Raw genomic sequence first — 27,210 nt, forward strand, 5'->3', positions numbered from 1 at the left:
TTTATGCAGTTTAATGTCTCAATGTACTCTGAAATTAAGCTTGGAACAAATAAACAACAACAACAACATGCATTTTAAGGCCATTTACCCTGCTAGAGCAGGGGTTAGCCTTGCGGTCCCCATGACAATCTTCTCCATTTTGCCCTATTTTCTGCGTCTCCTTGTTAACCCCCTTGCCCGCATTTCTTCTTCCACCATCTTTAGCCAAGTCTTTCTCGGTCTTCCCCATCCTCTACTTCCTTCTGCATTCATTTCCATCACTCTTCTCAACCAGTGACTTTCATCCTTCCTCAACACATGACCAAACCATCTCAACCTGTTCCTCTTCACAGCATCAATCACAGGATCTATTCCCATCATCTTTCGCAATTCATCATTTGTCTTCCTCTCTCTCAACGATACTCCGCACATCCACCGAACCATTCGCATTTCCACCCTTTCCAGCCTTCGTTGCTGCTCTACATTCATGACCCATGTCTCACTCCCATAAATCATAACACTTCTCACACATGCAGCATACACCTTTCCCTTCAACTTCAACGACACTCCCCTCATCAGCACGCCACTCAGTTCCCGAAACTTCTTCCATGCACATCTCGCTCTCGCAACTGTTGCTGAGTCTGATCCACCTTCTCCATTCAGCATGTCTCCGAGGTAGCAAAATTGTTTTCACACCATCCAGCTTCACGCCGTCTCCAAGATCCAACTCAACATTTCCTCCATCTCCATTAGAACAAATAAACAATTGGAGAAAAAAGGAAATCATAGAATCATTTTGTTTAACAAAATTTAATTTATATTTTTGACTCAGCAAAGTAGCCACCTTTTGCAGATATAACCGCCGAACACACTCGTGGCATTCTTTCTACAATGGAAATCAAATATTGTTCGGGAAGTTCTTCCCAACATTGTTTCAGAAGTTCCCACAAATGTGTTGCACTTGTAGGTTGCTTTGCTTTCACCCTTCTGTCCCGTTCATCCCAAACCAGCTCGATGGGAGTTTAAGTCTGGAGACTGTGCTTGCCATTCCATTATTTGAAGCCTACCATCTTGTTCTTTTCCTCGAAGTTAGTTTTGACATAGCCTGGAGGTGTGTTAAGGGTCATTATCTTGCTGTAGGATGAACCCCTGACCAACTAGGCGTATACCAGAGGGTATTGCATGGCGCTACAAAATGCTGTGGTAGCCCTTTTGGTCCAGGGTGCCAGTCACTCTGCAAGTCGTCGACTCTGGATCCAGCAAAAGAGCCCCAGACCATCACGCTTCCTCCTCCATGTTTGACAGTTGGTGTCACACACTGAGGAACCATCCTTTCGCCTACTCGACGGCGTACAAAAACCCTGCGTGATGAACCAAAGATTTCAAATTTTGATTCATTGGTCCATAAGACCTTCTTCCAGTCTTCAGTAGTCCACTGGCGGTGCTTCATGGCTCAGGCAAGCCTCTTTTTCTTATTTTGCCATCTTAGCAATGGCTTTCTTTCTGCCACTCGACCTGTCAAACCTGCAGCTCGAAGTCTTCTCTTTTTTTTTTTTTTTTTTTTTTCTTTTTTTTTTGTATACAAGGTCGAGGCTCGTGAAAGAGCGAACATTAATCACACAGAAAGACAAACCGACACATAAAACATATAACATAGGGAGCGGTAGACAAGATGGGGAGAGAGGGGGAAGGACACAAACACAACATTTGAGAGCAGTGACCGAGAGACATGGAGACATCGAGAGATCTGAGAGAGGGCGAGGGCTTGGGGGGGGGGGGGGCGTGGGAAGGGGGCGGTGGGAGAGGTATAAAACATATGGACACTGCCAGGACTTCCAGGAAAGAAGTTGGAATTTCAAACAAGGTGGATCTGTCCCGTCTTCACAGTTGAAATTGAGACTTGCTTACTTCGACCAGTGTTAAGCTGTGCCTGAAGCTGTCGTCCTGTGAGCCGCCTATCACGCAAGCTGTTGACCCTCAGAAACTTGTCTTCTGATTCTGTTGTGGCTTTGGGTCTGCCAGACCTCTTCCTGTCAGTTTCCTCCAGTTTCCAAGTGCCTTTTGATGGTGTAGGAAACTCTACTCACTGACACTTTGGCTTTCTTTGCAATTTCTCTAATGGAAAGACCTACACTTTTAAGGGTTATAATGGTCTGTCTGTCTTCCTTTGTTAATTGCCTTTTTCTTGCCATTATGATAGCAATATACTATTTCCTGCAGTGCACTATTGTCCAAATAATGCTTCAGAGGGTGTAATAACAGTCTGTTCCAATACTGCTTTCATACAGACAGGGGGTTTGTAATCAAGTAATCAGCAGAGGTTGGGACACCTGTAAGAATTGTTTGCATCAACTTTCAAGGCTTAATTTACTTACATTGCTGCAGAACAGCTGTCAGTTGTTAACCCATTACTTGTTCCCTGAAGAAGGCCTTTTTTACAATATAACTGTGCAATTTGCATTATTTTCCCGTTTTTGCTAACCTAAACTTTTTTTTTAACCTCGAGCAGTTTACTGCTTACCTTTGTAACATTTCAGGTTATTCACTGGACTTTAATTGCTAAAATTTCAATAAAACCTGGAAAAATTGAGGTGTTCTAAAGCTTTTGACCGGTAGTGTATGTATGTATGTCTTTTTTTTGTATACTGGTCATGAAAGGGCGAGGAAACAGAGGGTCGAATGGTATCGTACTGATGGTGAGGCCACAATAAGACCTGAGCAAGGAAAAGAGGAGAGAGCGGAGGCCAAGGGAAAGGGACAGGCTGAAGGGAGCAGACAATGGAATAAGCAAGAGCAGCATTTCAGAGTATGGGTACTGATGCTGTTTGGACCTGTCACTGATGACGAGTTGAAGCTGGACATAACTTTCTCTAACCTTTTTGGTGTGAAAGAGTCGAGAAGGCAGTGGGTATGAGGAGAGGGTAATGTGAGGGCAAAGACCAGAGTGGGATGGGTTTGTGGGTACATGAGATGTGGCAGCAAACAGTTCAGACGGTATGACAGCTTGAGCAGAGTCTGGGGTGAGGGAGGGGATAAATGGGGAACATACTCCAGACAGACTTGGCAAAGAACTACCGAGACTTTGAGTGAGGAGACGGGCATGAGAGTTCGGCCTTGAGATTGACATTGGATATATTCTGGCTTGCTTAAGGATGGGCACACACTTGTTGTGAACCTTGTGGAGGGAGCTAGATTTGCCTTCAATCATGTTGAAGCGAGGTGCTTCACCGCAACTGCATAATCACAATATTCGGTGTACCAGGGCCGAGAGAGCATGGATATAATAGCCACAGGTGGCTTAGGATAAACCGGTGTATTTTAGTATTGCTTTGGGGATATTAACTTTGATAAGAAAATGATTAGAGCTGCCAAGAGGAGCAATGGGGGAATAGGGGAGTTTGGCTATTGATGGGTCTGAGGGAAGATGTGCAAGTTGCAGAAATCAGATTTGGAAAATATCCAGTTTGGGTCTGTCATCCTTCAGCCACAGAGTCGCCGAAGCTCTAAACTGCAATACCATGACTGGTCGTCTATGGCGACAATTACCCAGAGCATTGAGTGGCTCTAACCAACTCCCTTATTGAGTGGAAGGCATTTTGAGTCATCTCAGGATGCAACTCTGTGGCCTTCCCTTGTCTTGAGGAATATTGTGATGAAAGGGTCAATGTGGCATAAATTAATTGTGCTCTATTTGATTATGCAAAGATCAGTTGTGTTGCTTAGAACTTTGCGTTATCAAGGACAATGGCAATGTAAGGGGTTTGATGGAGATTGACGTATAGCTCGTATCTACACAATTTGCAAGGAAAGAAGAAGAATTGAAATGAAGGAGGCAATTTGGCCCATGGAACCTGTGCAATCATGCCATCATCTTAGTAGGCCCCCATTCCCAATACTTCCAGATACCTATCCAACTCTTTTTAAAACCATCCACTGGCACTATCCTTGGAGGACCACCACTCTGTGCATTCACCACTCTGAGAGAGAGCTCTGTCTTACTGCTGTCCTAATTTTCCTCTTATTTACTCTAAGACTTTGTCGGCTGCTCCTCCTGTCACAGCCATTTCTGCTAAAAAAAAAAAAAAAAATGGTCTGCACTTATTTTGTCTGTACCCTTCATCATCTTAAACATCTGTCAGATCCCCTTGCATTTGCCTCCTTCCTAATGTAAAAGTCAACTCTTTCAGCTGATGCTCATCACTTAGTCTAGCTTGGGCCACAATTACAGTTGCTCTACGGCCTATGCTGTACCCTCTCTGTGACAACTGTGCTTCTTGAGTTGTGACGACCAAAACTGTACACGATATTCTACAGATATTGCAGACGAGTACTCTCTAAATTATTGTTGTGTTGACACTACTTTGTTTGATTTATAATTTATCCCTCTATGAATACAATCTCGTTGTTAGAATACAACATGGATGATTGCTTTACCTCTAGCTGTCTGGCATTGTCCTGTCTGCTTACCTCCCTTATCTATTACCACCCACAGACCCTTCTCCTGTATCACACACACCAGGATTGCCCCTTGCATCATATAATCTCTATTTTAGTTATTCTTACCCAACCCCAGCACCTTGCACTTGTTTATCTTAAATGAATCTGATCACCCTTCCTGCCACCACCCCCTCTGCTTTGTACCTTACCTCCAAGCGTTCTCTCTCCCTCTCTGATGTACCATACTCTTCACGTAGTGCCGGTGATGCCGAAGCAACTTCCTCAGCAAGTTATACTGGGTGATTTGCCATTGCCGTCCTGGCAGTAGTTAGGGCAAGAATTTGTAATTTGTTCAGGTTGCCGGTGATAGCTCGCCTACTCTTCATAAAGGACACTGTGGGGTCTTTAACGTCCACTAAATAATGCTGGCAGACGGCACCAGTTTACTCTAAGCTTTGTGTCGTCTAAGTTCAGAAAGCCGACTCTTAACCCCACTGTTCAAAGCATAAATGTAAATTTTGATTAATAACAGTTCTAAAACGGACCCCTGGGGTACTACCATGCAACTTGCATTCTCCGAGCAAGACATGCTCCCACTAACAGCCACTCTTTGCTTCTTATGACTAAGACAGTTTTCAGTCCAGTTAGCTACCTGAACAGCTACTCCACGAGCCCTCACCTTCGCGAACAACCTTCTGTGTAGTACCTTATCAAATGCCTTAAAGTCTAGCTTCTATGATGTGCACTGCCATTCCTTCATCCACCAAATCAGAAACTGTCTCATAGAACTAATTACTGCTGTCCTAAAAGATTTGTTAGACAAGAGCTACCTTTGGTAAACCCATGCTGACTGCATTTAATTAGTTTGAAGTTATTTAAATGGTTCATAATCTGCTCCCTAATTAATGTGTCCAACACCCTTCCTCACAACTGAAGTCAAACTAACAGGTGTGCACTTCCCCAATTCTTCTCTGGATCCTTCATTACATAAGGGCGTTACATTTGTAACTCTCCAATCCTCCGGTGCCTGTCCTGACTCCAGTGAACTATGAAAGAATATCCGGTAACGACTCGCTTACCTGCTCAGCCACCTCCCTCAACACTCTCGGGTGCATATTATCTGGCCCTGGAGCTTTATTTACTTGGATTTCCTAACTGTTCCTTTACTTCCTCCACTCAGACCCGGGTCTTCTGGAAAAGCCCTTCCTCACTTCCTTGATAGATACTCTCAGCTATTGGCAATTCTCATGACTCTTCTTATGTAAATGTTGAAGCAAAATAACTATTTAACAAGCTTACCGTCTCACTTTAATCTTCCAATTCTTCTATGCTATTCTTTAAGGTGTGCATACTTGTCTTAACCTCTTCTTTACCCCTTATATACTTAAAGAATGTCTAATCTTATGTCCACTTGTGCACTTAAATAATTCTTGTTAACTTGCCCTTTGGCCATAATTATTGGGTAACATTTTCAACATATACCCATTGATACAAAATGTTTTTTTCAAAACTTATTCTCACATTTCACCAAACAGATACTGCATTCTTGTCTTTTGTAAGTTTGTTACCTCTGCCACCGAAGGTGGTTGGAGGTTATGTTTTCACCCCTGTCTGTCTGTGAACAAGATATCTCAGTTGTGGATGGATTCGGACGAAATTTGGCAGAGAGGTAGCGTATGTTGCAAGGACGAAATGATTGGATTTTGGTGAAGATCCGGATCCAGCTCGTATAATTTTTCAAGCGATTCTTCACCTTTAGGAGATAGGGCCAAAAAGTATCTATAGCATGATGTATCAAAGTTGTGGACGGATTTGGACGAAACTTGGTGGACCGGTTGGGTGTGTGACAGACTAATCGATTCGATTTTGGTGAAGATCTGAATATGGATTCGGATACGAGAATTCTTTAACTTTTAAGTGATTCTTCACCATTGAGAGATTGGGTGAAAAGCGACAACATAACATGATATTTAAAAAGATATGGACGAGTTACGACTAAACTTGGTGGACGAGTTGGCTCGGTGACGAGAACAAGCCGATTAGATTTTGGTTCAGGTCCGAATCCAGATCCGGCCTATCAGTGGGATACAAAACAGACTAGTGAGCCTGGCGGAGCTATGCTCTCTACTGAGTGCCATTCTAATATTGCCTTTTTGTGTTGCCATCTGAACTCTCAGCTCATGATGCTGGGATCCCATATTGAAATCCTATATGCTGTGCTAATTTGTCCATTGTCTCCTCATGTCCTTGCAATACGTGTAAAAGTATACTGATGTCCTTTGATGTACTTCTACTGTATCCGATGGATTTCCAAGCGCTTCACGTGCCCTGTATCACTGTGAAATATTAACTTTTGTTTGCATAAAGAGTTCAGCTCACCACCAACTACTTTCTCTCTGCTTGCGTGACTTGCGAAACCTCGTAACCTTGCTCCCATCATGTTGCTTCCTCTCCACCCTCTTTCCACAGCTGCTGGCAGCGTCTCTGTGAGAGCCAGGAAGAAGCCAACGAGGCTTTCGAAACTGCGCTCAGCTCCATGACTGAAGGAAAGTCTTTACATCTGCTGTGGCATGAGTGAGTGAGAGATCTTTTCAAGAACTTTCACAATGTTTGGAATTTTAAGTATCGCCTTGCCCACCAAATAGAATGAGCTGCACGGTCAAGTTTTGTCTGGTAATAATTCTTCCCCACCCCCACATTTGCAATGTAGCTCCTGAAAGGCTAAATTGACTTTTGCTTGTTTTGTGCTTTTAGAAGGTGCTACAGTATTACAAGATACGACATGACATTTTTGCATTTGCAAGTGGAACTCGAAGCAAAGCGAGTTTGTGCTTGGTCGGCACGTACTTTTAACATCTATGTAAATGTCCGTTGAGAACGGTGACATGGTGTACCCCACCACCTCCAGCTACCTGTCGTTTCGCCGAGATCAACTGCAATCCTCAGGTCTTCCTTCGGATGACGGCAAGGCTTTTGTTGTCCTGCTTCAACGCTGCTTGCTGGCCGTATCCGTGCGCCGACCACTACCCCACGAGCCATCGTTGCATTATTATAACTACACCTTCCACAATCAGGTTCCAAGTCCGCTTATTGTGCCGAGTTGATTTATATTGTGCTGTTTGGAATATTTGAAGGTTTATTGCTTTGGTAAGGAAGGTGGACCTTATGCCAGATAACCTGTTGCACCCGATTCCATGGGAATGTTTAGAATATGCTAAGCAGCTTGGAGCCCTTTATTACACTTTTCGAAAACGTTATTGAATGGTGATTCAAGATGATCTGCACGGTTTCTTCTTAATCTTTTTGTAAAAAAAAAGAAAGACTTATTTGAAGCGTCGTGGCAGCAGTATATGTGAACTCCTGTGAAATGTGTCATGGCTGCAAAAAGCATAATTTATTTGTACATATACACATATGGTTAGCTGGTCCAAGAGCGAGCAGCAGCGGACTGACAGAGCGCTTCTTGTCAGATTTGGGGTTTTATACCCAACCCTTTTTCTGCTTCCAGTCATGGCCCCAACCCAACCAATGATTGCCTCCCACAAGTTTCTCCACTCTAAGAGCTTCATCACCAAGACCGTAGGAGTTAACTAATCGCAATATATGGCTTTTCGGAATCCCTGCCCTGAGTCCACATGAGTTTTCACCCTTCCCAGAGCACATTCACGAATCTCATCCCAACAACAAACAAATGCCTGTCTCCAAAGTGTTAACAAACAACTGCTGAAGAGTTATCACCCCTTGTTGGTGGGCGAAACGTGACGTGTCACACCCATCCTGTTTGGCCCCACCCGGTTCCACAAAGGAACCTTAACCAAAGGAGATCCTTAATCTATTTAGCAACAAACTTACAAAAACAGGTGCAAGTGCAGGACACTACAAAGGAAAACGAAACAGAAATAAATACAGACCCAATGATCGCAAAGAAGAAAAATGAAATATTTGCACATATACTCTGACAAATGGGACAATGACAAAATATCAAGAAGATTCAAAAAAGAGTTTGACAGACCATGGATTGACAAGGAAGGCTCATTGGAATGGTGAAGAGGTCAGATTCATTAGGATGGCAAACGAGTAATCTTAAATGCCCAAAACCAAGGACACTACACTTATGCCTTTAAGAGAATGGTGGGATTGATCCAATCGGACAAATGCAGGTTTTGTGGAGTAGAAACAAAGTACCAGTCATCTCCTTTTGGGATGTAAAAAAACTCATGTCAGAACAGTTGTACACAGAGAGACATGACGGCATCAATAGAGTAATCCACTGGCACATCTGCAAACATTTCAACAATCCGGTTCCAGAACAATCATGGAAACATAAAATAAGTCTGATCCTTGAAAATGAACATGTGGTGCTCACCCATGACATGATTAGCCCATCAAGTGTGGACATTGCAAATAAAGCATTGCGTCCAGACATAGTGCTCAAACACAAAACGGAAAAGACTGCATTGTTGATTGAGGTTTCGGTTCCCAATGACTTTGGACTAAATGCTTCAGGAACAATGAAAATGCTCAAATACCAGAAGCTGAAAAAGGAGGTGAAGAGGCTTTGGAAATTGAAGAAAACTGAAATTATACCAGTTATAGTTGGAGCAACAGGGATGATCAGGAAAACCCTTAATGAGTACTTAAAAAGCATTCTGGGGAATATCACGACAAATGAGCTACAAGTGGAGGCTGTCAGAGGTAGAGGTTCAGTGAGGATTCTGAAAAGAGCCCTTGGAACGAAGCTATGAGAATGAAGTTTCACAATCTGGTTCATGAATAATGATCCTTTACTGAAAAAGGTGGAGATTTAGAGTTCTGGGAGCAACTTCATCCCACCTCCTAAAATGCGCATATGGAGACAACAGCCAACAAGAGAACAAATAGACAGGACCCCTTTACCTAGCTATTTCCAAATCGAACATTGGCCATCCCCTCGCAGGCAACCTTTCAATGACTCCTTTACTGAACACACTCCAATGCAGGGAGGTTATAAAGAACAAACATATGAGCAAACATCATATCTACAGCCTTAATGTAAATGTTGCTCCTTTTCCCATAAACGTAATTGCATCTTTTTTTCTTTTTTTTTGCCACCGCCGACGAAGTCGCCAGAGGCATTATGTTTTCTGGTTGCCCATCCGTCTGCGATAGATTTTTTTTCTTTTTTTTCTTCTTGTATACAGAATCGAGGCTCATGTAAAAGCAAACACATTAAACATGAAAACGTACACAGACACATAAAACATACAATGAAGGGAGTGGAACACAAGAGGGGCAGAGAGGGAAGAACACAAGCACAACAACAGTAGAGAACAGGGATGTCGGTAGATCTGTGGAAGGGAGAGGGCTGGGGGAGGAGGGAGTGGTACACGGTATAAAACAAATGAACACGACTAGGAATTTCAGGAAAGAAGTTGGAGATTGAAAGAGATGGATTTGGGGTGTTTTAGCAGGGGTAGAAAAGATAAAGGTTTTAGATGGGGGAAGATAAGAGATGGTGGTGAACAGCTGTTTTAAAGACCTGAAGGGAGGAGAGGGATTGAAGAGAGTGTGGGAGCTTGTTCCAGAGGCGGGAGAAAAGAGGAATGAAAGATTGAAGGTGAGCAGAGTCTTGATTTTGGCAGTTTCACCAGAAGAGGGTCACAGCTGATCTTGTGCATCCTGCAGGAATATTTGGGCGACAGAGCAGGGGGAGCCAGGCCGGAGAGGAGTCTGTAGAAGACAAAGACCACCAACCTTCCTGCGGTGAGCGAGTGAAAGGCCCTCAGAATCGGCTTCATCGCGGGAGATTCCAATGATCCTGAATGCTTTGGTTTCAACCGCGTGAAGCTGAGTTTGGTGTGAGGCAGGAGCACCAGCCCAGAGGGGTGAGCTTCCATTGAGCTGCGGATGAAAGCTTTGTATGTGGTGAGGAGCTCAGAAGTGCCCAGAAAGGACTTTGTACGATGGAGGATGACCAGTTGGCGACTGGTTTTGGAGGCCAGCTTGGAAATGTGGGTTTCCCAGGAAAGATCATGGCAGATAGTGAGACCGAAAAGCTTGAGTGACAGAACTTCTTTGAGAGGATTGTTCAGAAAGTAGATGGGAGGGTTGGCCAGGCGGTCTTTTCGGAGAGACACAGTAAGAGTGTGACATTTGTCAGGATTGAAGGACATGTTCCACCTGTTTGACCAGTTTGTGATATTGTCTAGGTCTGCAGAGTAAAGAAGCTGCTGCCTGCCGATCGCAGGGTTGCGATTATGGAGCGGCAGAGAGTGGAGTCATCAGCAAAGAGATAGAGAGGATTTTCCAGAGAGTCGGAGAGATCATTAATGAATACAAAAAAAAGCACAGGGCCCAGAACACTGCCTTGAGGAACTCCAGCCTGAACAGGAAGGGTGAGATTAGAGAATTCTATTCAAGGCCACACGTTGACTGCGTCAGAGAGGAAGTCCGCAAGCCATGCATGGAGGTTTCCATGGATTCCATAGGAGGAGAGTTTGGTGAGCAGGGCGGGGTACCAGACCGTATCGAAGGCACGAGATATGTCGAGGGAGACAGCTCTGATTTCCTGTTTGGTGTTTCGGACCTTCATCCATTGTTGAGACAACAGAAGCAGCATGTCCAGAGTAGAGTGACCTGGTCTGAATCCAAATTAATGATCCGAGATCAAGCCATTGGAGAAGAAGGATTTGATATCGGAAGCGATGATGGGTTCCATGACTTTCCTGATGATTGGGAGCAGGCTGATTGGTCCGTAGTTGCAAGGATCTGTTTTTTGCACTTTTTTGTGTAAAGTGGGAATGTTGGCTGATTTCCAGGCTGATGGCAGATGACCCTGAGCAAAAGTGAGGCTGAATAGCACAGAGAGAGGGTGAGATAGAGCGGCAGAGTCGGATTTTAGGACCCGTGGGCTGATGCCGTCTGATCCAGTTGCAGAATCAGAGTCGAGGTTTGACAGAAACTTCTCCACCTTGTCAGGAGAGAAGGACACAGAGTCCAGGAGCAATGGGGTTTGACTGGGTATGGTGGGTACAGAGAGAGAGAGAGAGAGAGAGAGAGATGGGTTTGGGACACAAGATTTTGAGGCAAACACAGAGTTGAGGCATTCTGCTTTCATGTGCAGTGTCAGCTGTGTAGCCGTTTGAGGTAAGGGAGGGGATGGAAGGGGAACAAACACCAGAAACAGATTTGACCAGATGCCACCAGGATTTGGAGGAGGGAGACAGGTTGCACAGTTCAGTCTTGAGAGTCGAGAGATCGTGTTTCCTGGAACACACACACGCACGCACGCGCGCGCACACACACACACACACACACACACACACACACACACACACACACACACACACACACACACACACACACACACACACACACACACACACACACACACACACACGTACGTACGTTCCGAGCTTTGTGAAAGGAACTGAGATTGCCTTCAGTTGGATTAGCCTTTCATTCCAACAGCCCCACCACAAGATTCAGTACCATGGACGGAAGGAAGGGTATGACAACTGAAGACGAGATGGGATGAATCTGTGTATGAGAGAGAGAGCAGTTTACTTTGGAAGAATTCCCAGGAAGAGTTGATGTCAGAGGCAGTAGAGATGGGAGACCAGCCCAGATGTTTGGCTGCTGGAAGACCATGCCAGTCGGCCTGAGTGAAATGCCAGACTCGTCGACGCTGAGGAGGCTCTCTGAGAATGGCCAGAGAGATGTCCACTTTAACAAGCAAATGATCAGATGAACCGATTGAAGCAGAAGAACAGCAGACATTTGCAGGGGCATTAGTCATAACCAAGTCTGGAATAGAAGATGCTCCATTGACTGAGATTAACGGATGGACCTCAAACATCCGGGGCCTTCGCTCAAACTTGACTGATCTCTCCATACAGGTTGCTTCTGACAAAGCAGACGTGATCTGCTTGACAGAAACTTTCCTCCTTCATGATGTCTCTGATTCCTTGGTATCTCTCCCAGGTTACTCCCTCCTCCAGTATGATAGACCTGAGCCTCGTCCTGGTAGTGGGGTTGCTATCTTTATCAAAAACTCTCTTCCTCACTCTCCCTGCACTGCCCTCTCTCCACCTCGCCCCCAGGAATACCTTTGGCTATGGCTTCCCCTTCGCTCCCACCTTTTGTTCATATGTGTACGTATTTATTAATTCGCTTCTTTTCACGAGCCTCGATCTTGTATACAAAAAAAAAAAAAAAAAAAAAAAAATATGTGTGTTGTACCGTCCACCAAACAGTAATGACTCGATCTACATCTCGCTGTCTGATAATATGGACCAACTTCTATCTACCCATCCCAACTCTCTCTTCCTCGTATGTGGTGATTTCAATTGGCACCATGCCAGCTGGCTGGGTGTGGGTACCTCTCTCACCAGCCATGGCTCTTCAGCAAAGGACTTCTGTGACTCACTGGGACTGACGCAATCTGTCAATTTCCCGACCCGGATCTCAGTCAACGGAGCATCTTCTCTTCTGGACTTGGTTATGACTAACTTCCCTGAAAATGTCTGCTGCTCTTCCTCTGCTCCAGTCGGCTCATCTGATCATGTGCTTGTTAAAGTTGCCATCTCTCTGACCATTCTCAGAGAGCCTCCTCAGCGTCGACGAGTCTGGCATTTCACTCAGGCCAACTGGCACAGTCTTCAAGCAGCCATCAATCATCTGGACTGGTCTCCCATCTCTACCGCCTCTGACATCAACTCACCCTGGGAATTCTTCCAAAGTAAATTGCTCTCTCTCATGCACAGATTGATCCCATCTCGTCTTCAGTTGTCATACCCTTCCTCCCGTCCATGGTACACGGAATCTTGTGGTGAGGCTATTGCCCAGAAACAACTTGCCTTCGTCTCCTGGAAAGCAAATCCAATGGAAGGAAATCTCATTTCCTTTCACAAAGCCCGAAACAAGTGTGTGTCCACCCTCAGGCGAGCCAGGAAACAATATCTCTCCGTTCACAAGACCGAACTCTTATCTGTCTCCCTCTTCCAAATCCTGGTGGCATCTGGTCAAATCTGTTTCTGGTGTTTGTTCCCCCTCCATCCAATCCTTCACCTCAAACGGCTACACGGCTGACTCCGCACGTGAAAAAGCTGAATGCCTCAACTCTGTGTTTGCCTCTAAATATTGTGTCCCAAACCCATCCCTCTCTGTACCCACCGTACCCAGTCGTTCCTGGACTCTGTGTCCTTTCCTCCTGACAAGGTGGAAAAGTTTCTGTCAACCCTCGACTCTGATTCTGCAACTGGACCTGACGGCATCAGCCCACGGGTCCTAAAATCCTGTTCTTCCGCTCTTTCACTCCCTCTCTCTGTTCTCTTCACCCTCTCTTTTGCTCAAGGTCATCTGCCATCTGCTTGGAAATCAGCCAACATCACCGCTTTGCACCAAAAAGGTGCAAAAACAGATCCTAGCAACTACAGACCAATCAGCCTTCTCCCAATCATCAGCAAAGTCATGGAATCCATCATTGCTTCAGATATGAAATCTTTCCTCTTCTGCAATGGCTTGATCTCTGATCATCAATTTGGTTTCAGACCTGGTCACTCTACTCTGGACATGCTGCTTCTGCTTTCTCAACAATGGATGGAGGTCCTCAATGCCAAACAGGAAATTAGAGCTGTCTCCCTTGACATATCACGTGCCTTTGATACGATCTGGCACCCCGCTCTGCTCACCAAACTCTCCTCTTTTGGTATCCATGGAAATCTCCACGTATGGCTGGCGGACGTCCTCTCTAGTCGTAGTCAACGTGTGGCCCTGAATGGGGTTCTCTCATCTCCTCTTCCTTGTTCAGGCTGGAGTTCCCCAAGGAAGTGTTCTGGGCCCTGTGCTTTTTTTGTTTTTTTATCAATGATCTCTCTGACTCTCTTGAAAATCCTCTCCATCTCTTTGCTGATGACTCTACTCTCTGTCGCTCCATTCCTCATCCCTCAGATCGGCAGTCTGCAGCCTCCTCACTCTCTGCAGACCTGGACAAAATCACAGACTGGGCAAACAAGTGGATCATGTCTTTCAATCCTGACAAATCTCACACTCTTACGATGTCTCTCCGAAAAGATCGACTGGACAACCCTCCCATCCACTTTCTGAATAATCCTCTCCAAGAAGTTCTGTCACTCAAGCTTTTGGGTGTCACTATCTGCCATGATCTTTCCTGGGAAAACCACATTTCAAATCTGATCTGCAAAGCCAGTCGCCGACTGGGCATCCTCCATTGTGCGATGTCCTTCATTGGCACACCTGAGCTCCTCACCACATACAAGGCTTTCATCCGCAGCTCAATGGAATACTGCTCTCCCCTCTGGGCTGGTGCTCGTGCCTCACACCTCGCTCGTCTTCACGCTGTTGAAACCAAAGCGTTCAGAATCATTGGAATCTCCCGCGATGAAGCTAACTCCAAGGGCCTTTCACTCACTCACCGCAGGCAGGGTGGTGGTCTTTCCGTCTTCTACCGACTCCTCTCTGGCCTTGCCCCCCCCCCCCCCCCCCCCACCAGCTCTCTCTGGGCTCTGTCCCGCAAATATTCCTACAGGTCGCACAAGATCTGCCTGCATCCCTCTTATGGTTAAACTGCCAAAATCAAGACTCTCTGCTCACCTTCACTCCTTCATTCCTCTTTTCTTCCACCTCTGGAACAAACTCCCTCACTCTCTTCAATCCCACGCCACCCTCCAGGTCTTTAAAACAGCTGTTCACCACCATCTCTTATCTTCCCCCATCCAAAACCTTGATCTTTTCTACCCCTGCTAATTTCACCCCAAATCCACTTTTTTGAAATACCAACCTCTGTCCTGGAAGTCGTTGGTGTCCTTGTGTTTTATACTTCTCCCACACCCCCCCCCCCTTCCCACACCTCCTCCCCCCAAGCCCTCTCCCTCCAACACATCTCCCTACTCTCAAATGTTGTGTTTGTGTGCTTCCCCTTCTCTCCCCATCTTGTCTTCCGCTCCCTCTTTTTATATATTTTGTTTGTCTGGTCGATTTGTTTGTGAAATAAATGTTAGCTCTTTCACGAGCCTCGATTCAGTATACAAAAAAAAAAAAATCCCGGTTGGGAAATTGACAGATTGTGTCAGTCCCAGTTGGTCACATAAGGCATGTGCTGAAGTGCCGTGGCTGGTGCAAGAGGTACCCACACCCAGCCAGCTAGCATGCTGAAAGTTGGTCACCACAATTGAGGAAGAGATAGTTGGGATGAGTGGATAGAGGTTGGTCCATGTTTTTCGGCCAATGAGATGAAAATGGAGTCATCACTGTTTGCTGGACGATACAGAACACATCTGAACAAAAGGTGGGAGCGGAGGGGAAGCCGTAGCCAGAGGTACTCCTGGGGTTGGGGTGGAGAGAAGGCAGTGCAGGGAGAGTGAGGAAGAGTTTTGGATAGCTAGCAATCCCACCACCCCAAAGAGGCTCAGGTCCATCGTACCGGAGGAGGGAATAACCAGGGAGAGATATTAAGGAATCGGAGACATCTTGAAGGAGGAAAGTTTCTGTTAAGCAGATCAAGTCTGTTTTGTCAGAAGGAACCTGTATGGAGAGATCAATCAGGTTTGAATGAAGGCCCCGGATGTTTGAGGTCCATACCGTTAAGGAAGAGGGAGGGGGGGGGGGGCATTGGGTACAGTACAGGGGAGGGGTAGGGTAAAATGAGGGAGGAGAGGAGGAGGTAGGGAGAGCTGTTGATCGTGTCAGAGATTGCAGAAGAGCTAGAAGAAAGGGAAGGATTAAGAGGACAAAAGGTTTGATGGTGATGGGATGTGGCACAGTGAGGCATTGTTTGAGGGGGGAGTTGAGCGAAGTAGAAGGTTGGAGTAGGTGGAGGTGGAGAGAGGAGAATTGGAGAAAAATGGTCGGGGGGAGATTTTAAGGGGAGGGGTGAGGGTGGAGTTTTGAAGGGGAGTAGTGAGGGGGGATTTTAGGAGGGAAGGGGCAAGGGGGGAGTTTTGGAGAGGAGGGGGAGGTTAGAAAGTGTTGGACAATTAATGAAAAACCAACATTTTTGGGGTTTAATGTGATTTTCAAGTCAGAGATCGGTTTGAAAACGTTAGAGGGGTGGAATGAAGGTGAGTTTAGAGAATGTCAAAAGGAAGAACTGAGTTTTTTTTTTTTTTGTTTTTTTTTGGAGATGGAATGATTTGATGAGGAAATTGAAAACAGACTTTATAATAGGAAGAAGAAGAGTGTGTTGTAATTTACCAGTGAATACAACACTGCAGGTGAAAGTTTAAACATTTTTTAACAACATTTCGCTCTTTCACGAGCCTCGATCTTGTATACCAAAAAAAAAAAAAAAAACCGTGAAAAACTATCGGAAAATTCCCTGAAGTAAGAGCATGGATCTGAGAAAGAAGGAGAAAGGGTTGAATGAATATGGCGAAAACTAGAATTGGAAAGGTATCGGCTGGAGACGTAGAAGAAAAAGAATATTAAGGGGGCGGGGCGGGGCAAGACAACACGTGGTCATGGGCGGGGAGGGGACCACGAGGAGAGAAGGAAATTATTAGGATTATATATATATATATATATATCTGTGCAGCGTCTGTCCTGTGTTGTGTTGTGTTGTCACTGAACTACTTTCTCAAACTTTTGTGAAATCGTACCAAACTTCTGGTATGCACATATCTCTCCCGTCGGTATGTCCTAAGGGTATTTTTTTGAAAAACGTTTCCAATCTTTTTTTTTTTTTTTTTTTTTTTGTGAATTTTTTTTCCCCAACTTCAATTGTTTATAAAATGTGATATCACGTATATTACAAATACATTTGTGTAAAATAATTGTTTGAATTATGATTGGTTTAAACCATGACAAAACGGCAACTCGGGTACAGTCATTTATCTATACAGTCATCCCTCGCTATATCGCGCTTCACTTTTCGCGGCTTCGGTACATCGCGGGTTTTTCTCGCTAGTATATGTAAAATTATATATCGGATTTTTCATTATATCGCGGGATTCTGCGGCCTATAGGTATTTTTATTTTTTTAGATTTTAATTATTTTTGCGGTAAAATAAGCATTTTCTAGCCTAAAAAATTAATAATAATATAAATAAAAATATAACACATTAATTAAAACCTATATTAAAAGAATATTACAGTAAATCGAAATAAAATACGCATTATAAATGAGTAGACAAAGAATCGCGCATTTTGAAAGTCCCGTATTCTGGGGGTAATTAACTTGTCCATGATTCTGGGGGTAATTAACCCATCCGTAAGGAGGGTTCTTGGACGGTTCTTCGCTACTTTAAGTAATTTGCAACGTTGATGCCAAACTGTGTCCTGCAGTTTAATGATCAATATGGTTTTAAGAGTCATCATACTTTGGGTAACCTCTAATTTACAATAACTTATGTTTACAACTTAGAGACACATGATCATGATGACGATTTCGATGATGTTGTCTAAAGCTGCAATTAAATTAAGTCGCTGAGTAACATGAATGACCGAGGTTGTGGAGGATGGGATTTTTCGGTCATTACCTTTTGATACAGATGAGATATCTGCTTCATCACTGCATCAGATCAGGAATAACCACCCTCCTCACCTCCTCTCCACCCCCCACTGCTTCCTACAAATTAACCATCAGGAAGCTGCTGCATATGCAAGAGGAAGCTAATGCATTTCTTATTAATTTTCAAAATTCATCATCATCTCTATTTTGAATAGCTTATGAAGACTTCTTTATGCTTAGGCCTCAGGTTTGATTAAAGGCACTTTTGTCAATTATTGCCTTTTGCTTTCAAAAACACACTTTGCATCAATGTAAATACTTTGTTGTACTGTACTTGTGTAGTTCCATGATCATATGTGTGTTTGTTTGTTAATTAATTGCAATTATAAAAGAACTTGCATCAATGTACTGTACAGCTATATATACACGTACAAATATTTTTCTAATACGTAAGGACTAAGGATGGGTCTCAAAAGTGTGTTTAAGAGTGTAGAAAGGGTTCATAAGAGCGTGGGAAAGGTTTATAAGAGTATGGGGAGGGTTTTTAAAGGCTTAAAATATATAAAAATAATAAAATAAATATATGGTTTCTACTTCGTGGATTTTCACCTATCACGGGGGGTTCTGGAACGTAACCCCCGCGATAAATGAGGGATCACTGTATATCTACACATCTGGGCAGTGTCTGTTGTCACTTTAACGACTCCCTCAAACTTTTGTTTCCGTGGTTGTGAAGTGTTTTTAATAACGTTGTGGTGGTTTTGAATCACGTGGTGGTGAGGTATTTTGAATTATGTGGTGGTGTTTTTAAATGACGTGGTGGTGAGGTGTTTTTAATTATGTGGTGGTGAGGTGTTTTTAATTAGTTGGTGATTAGGTGTTTTGAATTACGTGGTGGTGAGGTGTTTTGAATTATGTGGTGGTGAGGTGTTTTGAATTACTTGGTGGTGAGGTGTTTTTAAATGACATGGTGGTGGTGTTTTTAATTTCGTGGTTGTGAGGTGTTTTTTTTTACGTGTTTTATGGCTGTCAGGTGTTTTTAATTTTGTGGTGGTGAGGTGTTTTTATTACGTGTTTTATGGCTGTGAGGTGTTTTTATTACGTGTTTTATGGCTGTGAGGTGTTTTTAATTTTGTGGTGGTGAGGTGTTTTTATTACGTGTTTGATGGCTGTGAGGTGTTTTCAATTTCGTGGTGGTGAGGTGATTTTAATTTTGTGGTGGTGAGGTGTTTTTATTACGTGTTTTATGGCTGTGAGGTGTTTTAAATTACTTGGTGGTGAGGTGTTTTGAATTACGTTGTGGTGAGGTGTAATCGTCCTAAACTTCCAGTCTGCACCTACCCCTCCCCTATGTGTGTGCTGAGGGGTTCTTTCTTGAAAAAAAAACATTCAACCTAAATCTTCAACCAAAATTGCCTCTAAAAATGTAATATCACAAACACAACAAATACATTTGTGCAAAATAATTGTTTGTATTATGATTGGTGTAAATCATGACAACACAGCAACTCAGGTACAGGTATTAGCCTCAGCTAAAATAAGCCCATTCCTCAGTAACGACGCGTGGTGAGGCGAGCGTAGCGAGCCAAGCTAGCGTGTGTGTGTGTGTGTGTGTGTGTGTGTGTGTGTGTGTGTGTGTGTGTGTGTGTGTGTGTGTGTGTTTAAGACTTTAAACAAAGGGTAAGATGTTTGGGGGAGGTCTGGGGTGAAGAAAAAAATCAAAGAAAAAAGTAACACAGCGAAAGAACTAACTTAAATTTACAAAATACTGAAGAGGCGACGGGAAGCCTCGAGGGACCAGGCCGCACACGTGGCATGAACAAAACGACTAATTGCACACAAGTTTGCACGAATTACAAACCAAGATGCAACTGGAAGCACACGAACACATACACAGTAAAATAACCAGTAGAAATTTGACAAAAACACGATTGGGAAAATACTTAACTTTGATGACGTGGGGAGCTCGGAAGGACGCTTCCTCGCTGGAGGAACCGGAAGCGGAAGTGATCAAGAAGTTTCCGTGATAACTTAAGAATGGCTAAAAAGATCTAAGTCAAACTTGGTGCAAGTATGTATAATGATGTAAAGATAAACTATTTAGATTCTGGGGTCATGAGGTCAGAAGTCCAATGAGTTAAATGTTCTGTTTCTCCGCTAACTTGTGAACCAATGATGGCATTTTGACCAAACTTGGTAAAAGTATATTTTATGATGCAAAGATAAGCTGATTATATTTTGGCATCAAAGGTTAGAGGTAGAGGTCGTGTTAGGAAAAATGTGATACTTGAAAATAGCTGAAGAGATTTGAATCAAACTTGGTAGAATATGCAAAATGATGTAATAATGTGGGTGGAGGCATATCGGTCGACGTCAAAGAATGCCGTTCTAGTTTTATTTGGATGGTTATCATGCTTGGGTTGAAGTTGATGCAAAATAGCCATCAGTTTGCTGGTCATATGTGACCTGACATTGTAAATTTAAGTGTGATAAGGACAATATATTGGTGTTGTTGGTCCTTTTGGAAGCCAAAATTGCCCCTCTCTCTCTCTCCTGTTCCTACCATGACAGGTGTCAAAGCTATTGCTCGATTGCGTATCGCCATCTCAACACGTGTCTGTGCTTGAATGGCTGTTGTACCTAATGCCCAGCAACATTTTTCTTGCTGTCAGGTGTGCAAACGTTCCTGTTGTTTGTTTCTCCTATTCAAGTGGTCTTTCTCAGATTGTTTAACATGTCTGTGTCTGTTACGCGTCGGTGGCCGCTTCTCCTGTCTGCCTTTGTTCCCCTGCAGGCTTTGTGTGGCTCTCGTGCAAGAAGGAAGTTTACACCAGCTCGCTGCCCAGGCCAAGCAACTAGCACAACGTCTTTCATACTGCCTGTGCATCTGGAAAATGTACCACAGCTGCCATTTTGCCACACACTTACACATACTCAGTGATTCACATCATCAATATCATGCACTGACTGGCCAAAAATGATATGGATGAATTGTTAGACAATTCATACAATGACATGTATGAATAGGAATTAATTACATTTTGGAGGGCTGGTCTGTTCAGTCGGATTTGCAGAATAATGTATCCAATGTGGTGGGTTTCCTGGTTTGAAATAACTGGAAAAGCTGCACGCGAGTTTAATTTTCCCTAATACCGTATCGGTGTGTGCAACACGTGCACTAGATGAAGGAATGCTTTTAGATTGCACTTTACACGAGTTGTGATTGAATTTTAATTCTGCCATTGTTTTTTGCATTGCATGTTGTGGGTCTCGCAAGCGTTTTTCTTCATGCCACGTCTGCCAACACCTGGAGAAACTAATACCTTCAATTCTAGTGGCAAATGCTTTCTATACCCCATCCATACCTGCAATCCTTTTTCGACCTCCATTAACCCTACCTAACCCAATGCTCTTACAGATCCCACCTCCCCCACCTTTCATTCCCCTTTTTGCTACATTCACCTGATCCACAATGTTGCTTTGTTGCCTTCTGTCTCTGCTTTTCCATGAGAGTAGGTTTTTGTTTTTTTTATGCAAAAGCATTTAACTAGAATTTCTCATCAATGAAATCTTTTTTTGCCCAAACCATGATATTTGCCATGCTGCTCCACCAACTGGAAGGAAATGTGTGTCATCCTTTTAGATGGGCAATAAGCCGGGTGTCCCACATACTTTCATTGGTTAGTTGCTAGTGAAGATCCAACGGTGTCTTTCGACGAAGAGTAGGTGAGTTATCACCATCGCCTGAACAAATTCCTCCCAAACCCCAGAAATTATGTAAACTGCGGCCACGTGCTGCGTACACAACGGATATGGAAGGTGAGTAATGTTTCTTCGGGCTTTGTGCATAATTGGCTTTTATAGTTCCCTCCCACCCTCCTGCCCTCCATTTCCGGTGCTACAATTTTCGCCAAAATTTAGGACCATCGTTTATATATATATATATTTTTCCTGCTATGGAAAGAGATTGCACTGTCATTATAAGATATATATATATATATATATATATATATATATATATATATATATATATATATATATATATATATATATATATACACATATATATATATATATATAGATAGATAGATAGATAGATATAATGTGTTTCAAAAAATCGTTGGCTCTGTGTATTTTAAAGCATTTCATGATGAATGGCAAACGATTGATCGTACTGCATACCTTGTTGGTTAAGGTTGTACTTGACGAGTGGTATTTCGGTAGTTTTGGTGGTATATGACTTTTAGATTTGTGTGTTCATGCGCGCGCGTGCACGCACACACACACACACACAGACACAGACACAGACACAGACACAGACACAGACACAGACACAGACACACACACACACACACACACACATATATATATATATCTTTCTAACCACTGACACACTGACATATTAATGTTCGTTACCTTCCGGGTGTTGTGGAAAGCTGAAATTTGGCATGCCAACAGACATCGAAGCACCGGGAAAAAGCAAACCCGTCGGAAAACGTCCGTGAATGAAAACTTGAATAAAAACAAACAAAACATAAATGCATATGTAAAAAGAAAAGTAACCTCAATCGATATGTAGCATTTGAAAATTGCAATTTATATAAACTGTAAACTGTGAAAATAAACATGACAACAATGTCTGTAAATGAAAAAAAAATGAAAAAGTGTCCATAAATGAAGATTTACATAAAAACTGTAAATGCGTTCATAAAAAAAAAAAAATATATATATATATATATATATATATATATATATCGCAGCAGCTCAGTGATGTTTGCCTGTAATCATAAAGCTTCTATTTATCATGTACCTACATATGAAGCATAGTTTATTGTTTACACAGGTGTGTGTGTGTGTGTGTGTGTGTGTGTGTGTGTGTGTGTGTGTGTGTGCGTGCGTGCGTGCGTGCGTGCGTGTGTGTGTGTGTGTGTGTGTGCGCGCCTGTGATTTTGTTGTCTCGTCACTGAACTGCTCCTTCAAACTTTGGTGAAATCGTACCAAACTTCAGGTATGCACCTACCTCCCCCCATGTGCATGTCTGAAGGGGGTTTTCTCTCTTTAATTTTGAATTTTTTATTTTGAAAAGAAATTTTATTTTATTTTTTAGAAAAAAATTTCAACTGAAATCTTCAACTTCAATTGCTTATAAAAACGTAATATCACGAATAATACAAATGTATTTGTGCAAAATTCATGTTTATTATGATTAATGTACAGGGTGATTCACATACGACGTACTATTTTGTTTTTGAATAACTGTGTTGCGCGAACTGATTAACTTGTAATTTGCAGCACTTATAGACAAATCTTCCCCATTTATTATGTGAAAATTTCATTTAAAAATAATTGATACAAATTTAGTTATTGGTCTCGATATGGCGGCCGTCATTTTTGATGATGGGAAGCAGCCTGATCTCTTGCCATGACATGACATGTCGATTAAATTGCTCTTAAACGTTGATAATTATGGAACCGGTCTTCGAGTCAGCTTTAGACTTTTTAGCAGCATAATGTAAAGAAGAAATCAGCAAGAATGGCAAGTTACAACAGTCAGGGGCGTGCAAAAGCTGCAACCTGGTATGAGGCCACAACAAGCTTAATCGGAGTGAAACGATGTCTTCGAACGGAGTTTGGTCGAAGCTGGGTGCTGCTAAGCAATGTCCAAAGTGTACACGACTCGACCAAGAGACTTGCTGGAACTCAAGCACCGCATCAGGAATGCCTTCTGGGAGATCACTGATGAAATGCGGCAGGAAACCATGCTCGAATACAAGCAGACTGTTCTGAGTGATCGAAAATGACGGCCGCCATATTGAGACCCACAACTAAATTTGTATCAATTTTTTTTAATGAAATTTTCACATAATAAATGGGGAACATTTGTCTATAAGTGCTGCAAATTGCAAGTAAATCGGTTCACGCAACACAGTTATTCAAAAACAAAATAGTACGTCGTATGTGAATCACCCTGTAAATCCTGACAGCAACTTGCGTACTTATCCTCAATTAAAACAAGCCTGTCTCTATAGTAATCTCCACTCTTTGCCATGACATCTCCACTCCACTCCCCCCAATGAAACTCCACTCTCTACAACTTCCTTCTATGTGAATTTCAAATGACTACAAGACAGGCAGCAGCAACTTCCCTCTTCTCAGGACTTTACAAAAATCACAAACTGGTCAAACACTTGGAATACGTCTTTCAATCCTGAGAAAAATCACACACGCACACACATGCACGACAATACCGCAAACCCTCCCAGCTTTCTCAACAACCCTCTCAGAGGTTCAGTTACTCCAACTTTTGGGTCTCACTCAGCCATGATCTCTTGGGCAAACCACATTTCAAAGTTTGCTTCCAACAAATCCAGACGGTGACTGGGCATCCTCAGTCACGCAAAGTCCTTCCTTGGGACACCTGAGCACCTCTATCTACAAGGCTTTCATCTGCAGCTTAATGGAATAATGTTATCTCCTATGGGCCGGTGCTCCTGCCTCACACCTAGCTCGGCTTCACGCTGTTGAAACCAAAGCTTTCAGAATTATTGGAATCTCCCGTGATGAAGCTATCTCTGAGGGCCTTTCACTCACTCACCGCAGGCAGGTAGGTGGTCTTTCTGTCTTCTACCGACTCCTCTCCGGCCTTGCACCCCCAGCTCTCTCTGTGCTCTGTCCCCCAAATATTCCTACAGGTCGCACAAGATCTGCCAGCAACCCTCTGATGGTTAAACTGCCGAAATCTCGGCTCTCTGCTCACCTTCACTCTTTCATTCCTCTTTTCTCCCGCCTCTGGAACAAACTCCCTCACTCCCTTCAATCCCACTCCCCCCTCCAGGTCTTTAAAACAGCTGTTCACCACCATCTCTTATCTTCCCCCATCCAAAACCTTGATCTTTTCTACCCCCGCTAATTCACCCCAGATCCACCTTGTTTGAAATTCCAACTTCTTTCCTGGAAGTCCTGGCAGTGTCCATATGTTTTATACCTCTCCCACCGCCCCCTTCCCATGCCCCCCCCCCCCCCCAAAGCCCTCGCCCTCTCTCAGATCTCTCGATGTCTCTCGGTCCCTGCTCTCAAATGTTGCGTTTGTGTCCTTCCCCCTCTCTCCCCATCTTGTCTACTGCTCCCGATGTTATATGTTTTATGTGTCGGTTTGTCTTTCTGTGTGATTAATGTTCGCTTTCACGAGCCTCGATGTTGTATACCAAAAAAAAAAAAAAAAAATCGCAGCTCACCATCTCTCTAATCGTGTAGGTATCCGGGTTGAAATCCGAAAAAAATTTAGGCTTTTAAATAAAGCATTGTATATATGGATCTACAGATGGCGACAGATGGTGTATCGTGTCTACAAATTATGAATTTTTTTTTTTTTGTACACAACATCGAGGCTCGTGAAAGAGCAAACATTAATCACACAAAAAGTCAAACCGACACATAAAACATATAATAAGGGGAGCGGTAGACAAGATGGGGAGAGAGGCGGAAGGACACAAACACAACATTTGAGAGCAGGGACATCGAGAGATCTGTGGGAGGGAGAGGGCTTGGGTGGAGGTGGGAGAAGTATAAAACATATGGACGCTGCAAGGACTTCCAGGAAAGAAGTTCGAATTTCAAAAAAGTGGATCTGGGGTGAATTAGCGGGGGTAGAAAAGATCAAGGTTTTGGATACGGGGAAGATAAGAGATGGTGGTGAACAGCTGTTTTAAAGACCTGGAGGGAGGAGTGGGATTGAAGGGAGTGTGGGAATTTGTTCCAGAGGCAGGAGAAAAGGGGAATGAAAGAGTGATGGTGAGCAGAGAACCGAGAATTGTGAGAAAGTGAGTTTTCCAAATAGGTTTCACCACACCTGTTGTTGGCAGGCCTAGGACAGCATTGGGTCAACGACACTCCACCAGCAACGCATGAAACCGGCTCGGCATCTTCAGATATATATGTTCTGTATTGACTTGTTCTTTTCTAATATCTTTAGTTTCGTTGCGTTTGGCGAAAATTACCGCCAGAAACGCATCCTCAATTATTAGCATTATTCTTGTGGAAAAACTTCTTTTGATTTAAACTTTTTCCATTTACACAAGGGTTTTTAGGAATGCACGTCATCGGTAAATAGGGGACTAAGTATTGGTATTTGGGTTCAGGTTGTATTTGACTTGGTATTTAGGTTGAGGTTGTATATAACTGTTGGTATTGTCGTGCGTAGCCTCCGGTTAATACCAGAGGCTCGCGGATGGACCGAAAACGGCTTTAATTGAGGCGACGGCCAATACGGATTTTGCTATGGTCGCGCGGGAGGAAGAAGGAAAGTGGGAGCTGCGGTAAAAGCTTACCTGGAGTGCCCCGACTGCAGCTTCGATCCTGCAAGGAAATTAACTCGACACGGACACAAGCTTTTGAATGGAAGGTGAAAATAATACAAGGGTTTATTAAATAAAGGCAGGGACAGGGAAACGCGATATTAACTAAAATTCCTAAATTGGGATCCCATACACCAGACCTCAAACACAAACAGGGGGATGAATCACGAAAATAACACGTCCGTTATGTAATTGTAAAATGTGGAGCTCGGTCTTATCTGTCCCTGTCGTTTTGTCCGTCCAAGCTCCGCTGCACACTACGAGGCCCCTCGCTCCAACACCACAGCACCGCGAAGGCCCGGGCCAGCGCCCACTCCAGGCTCGTCGACCCCCACGAGGTCCGTGCACCGAAGGTCCAATGCAGGGATGCACAAAGCAAGCGAACTCCACTCGGGCTCGGACTCGCAAGCTAACTCTCAAGCCAACTCAACCACGGCCAAGACTGTGAGCCAACTCAACCAGGGACAGGACTCTACTCAACTCGGGATCGCACCGGGACTGCCAGGGCCAGGAATCTGCGCGCAGAGTTCGGCGCGCTCTTTTTATAACCTCTGGCGGTGACGTCAGCCTCGGCGCGGCACCCAACCAGAGCCTCGCAGCTTCCCGCCGTTTGCCGACCCTCCTCGCGCCTTCCACGTTGATTCACGCCTTCCGCGTTGATTCGCGCCTTCCGCGTTGATTCGCGCCTTCCGCACCAACCAATCACAGTCCTCCTGGGCGTGGTTATAGCTCGTGCGTGTAGCGTGCTACGCGGGGCCCAGCGGAGATGAAGCTGGCCGCGGTCCATGCGGCGGCACCCCGAGCCGGCCCCCTTGCCTGTTCGTCTTCCAAAGTCATGTCAGGGAAGGGAATTATTTAGTGTTGCAATAAAGAGCCTAACTAAGTGTCTACATGGGTGCATTGCCAAAAGGGACAAGGGTTTGGCTACCAGGTTTGACACAGGGGTTTATCTTTTAATCCCTATACTACCGATCACTCGAACATCCTGGTATG

General features: G+C 43.9%; 1 protein-coding gene across 2 annotated transcripts in view; it reads left to right on the forward strand.

Moving 5' to 3' along the window:
• The window catches only part of ZFC3H1 (zinc finger C3H1-type containing), a 126,120-nt gene that overhangs the window by 92,921 nt on the left and 5,989 nt on the right, over window positions 1-27,210 (forward strand). For both annotated transcript variants that reach the window (XM_078782334.1, XM_078782335.1), the window contains 4 exons: window positions 6,886-6,990; window positions 7,325-7,490; window positions 20,435-20,535; window positions 20,658-20,759. In XM_078782334.1, the coding sequence (XP_078638460.1) occupies window positions 6,886-6,990; window positions 7,325-7,490; window positions 20,435-20,535; window positions 20,658-20,759 (474 nt within the window). The remainder of the gene's footprint in view (window positions 1-6,885; window positions 6,991-7,324; window positions 7,491-20,434; window positions 20,536-20,657; window positions 20,760-27,210) is intronic.

Source organism: Myxine glutinosa, chromosome 7 (assembly GCF_964187855.1).
Source record: "Myxine glutinosa chromosome 7, kmMyxGlut1.1, whole genome shotgun sequence".
In the NCBI taxonomy this organism is placed as follows: domain Eukaryota; kingdom Metazoa; phylum Chordata; class Myxini; order Myxiniformes; family Myxinidae; genus Myxine; species Myxine glutinosa.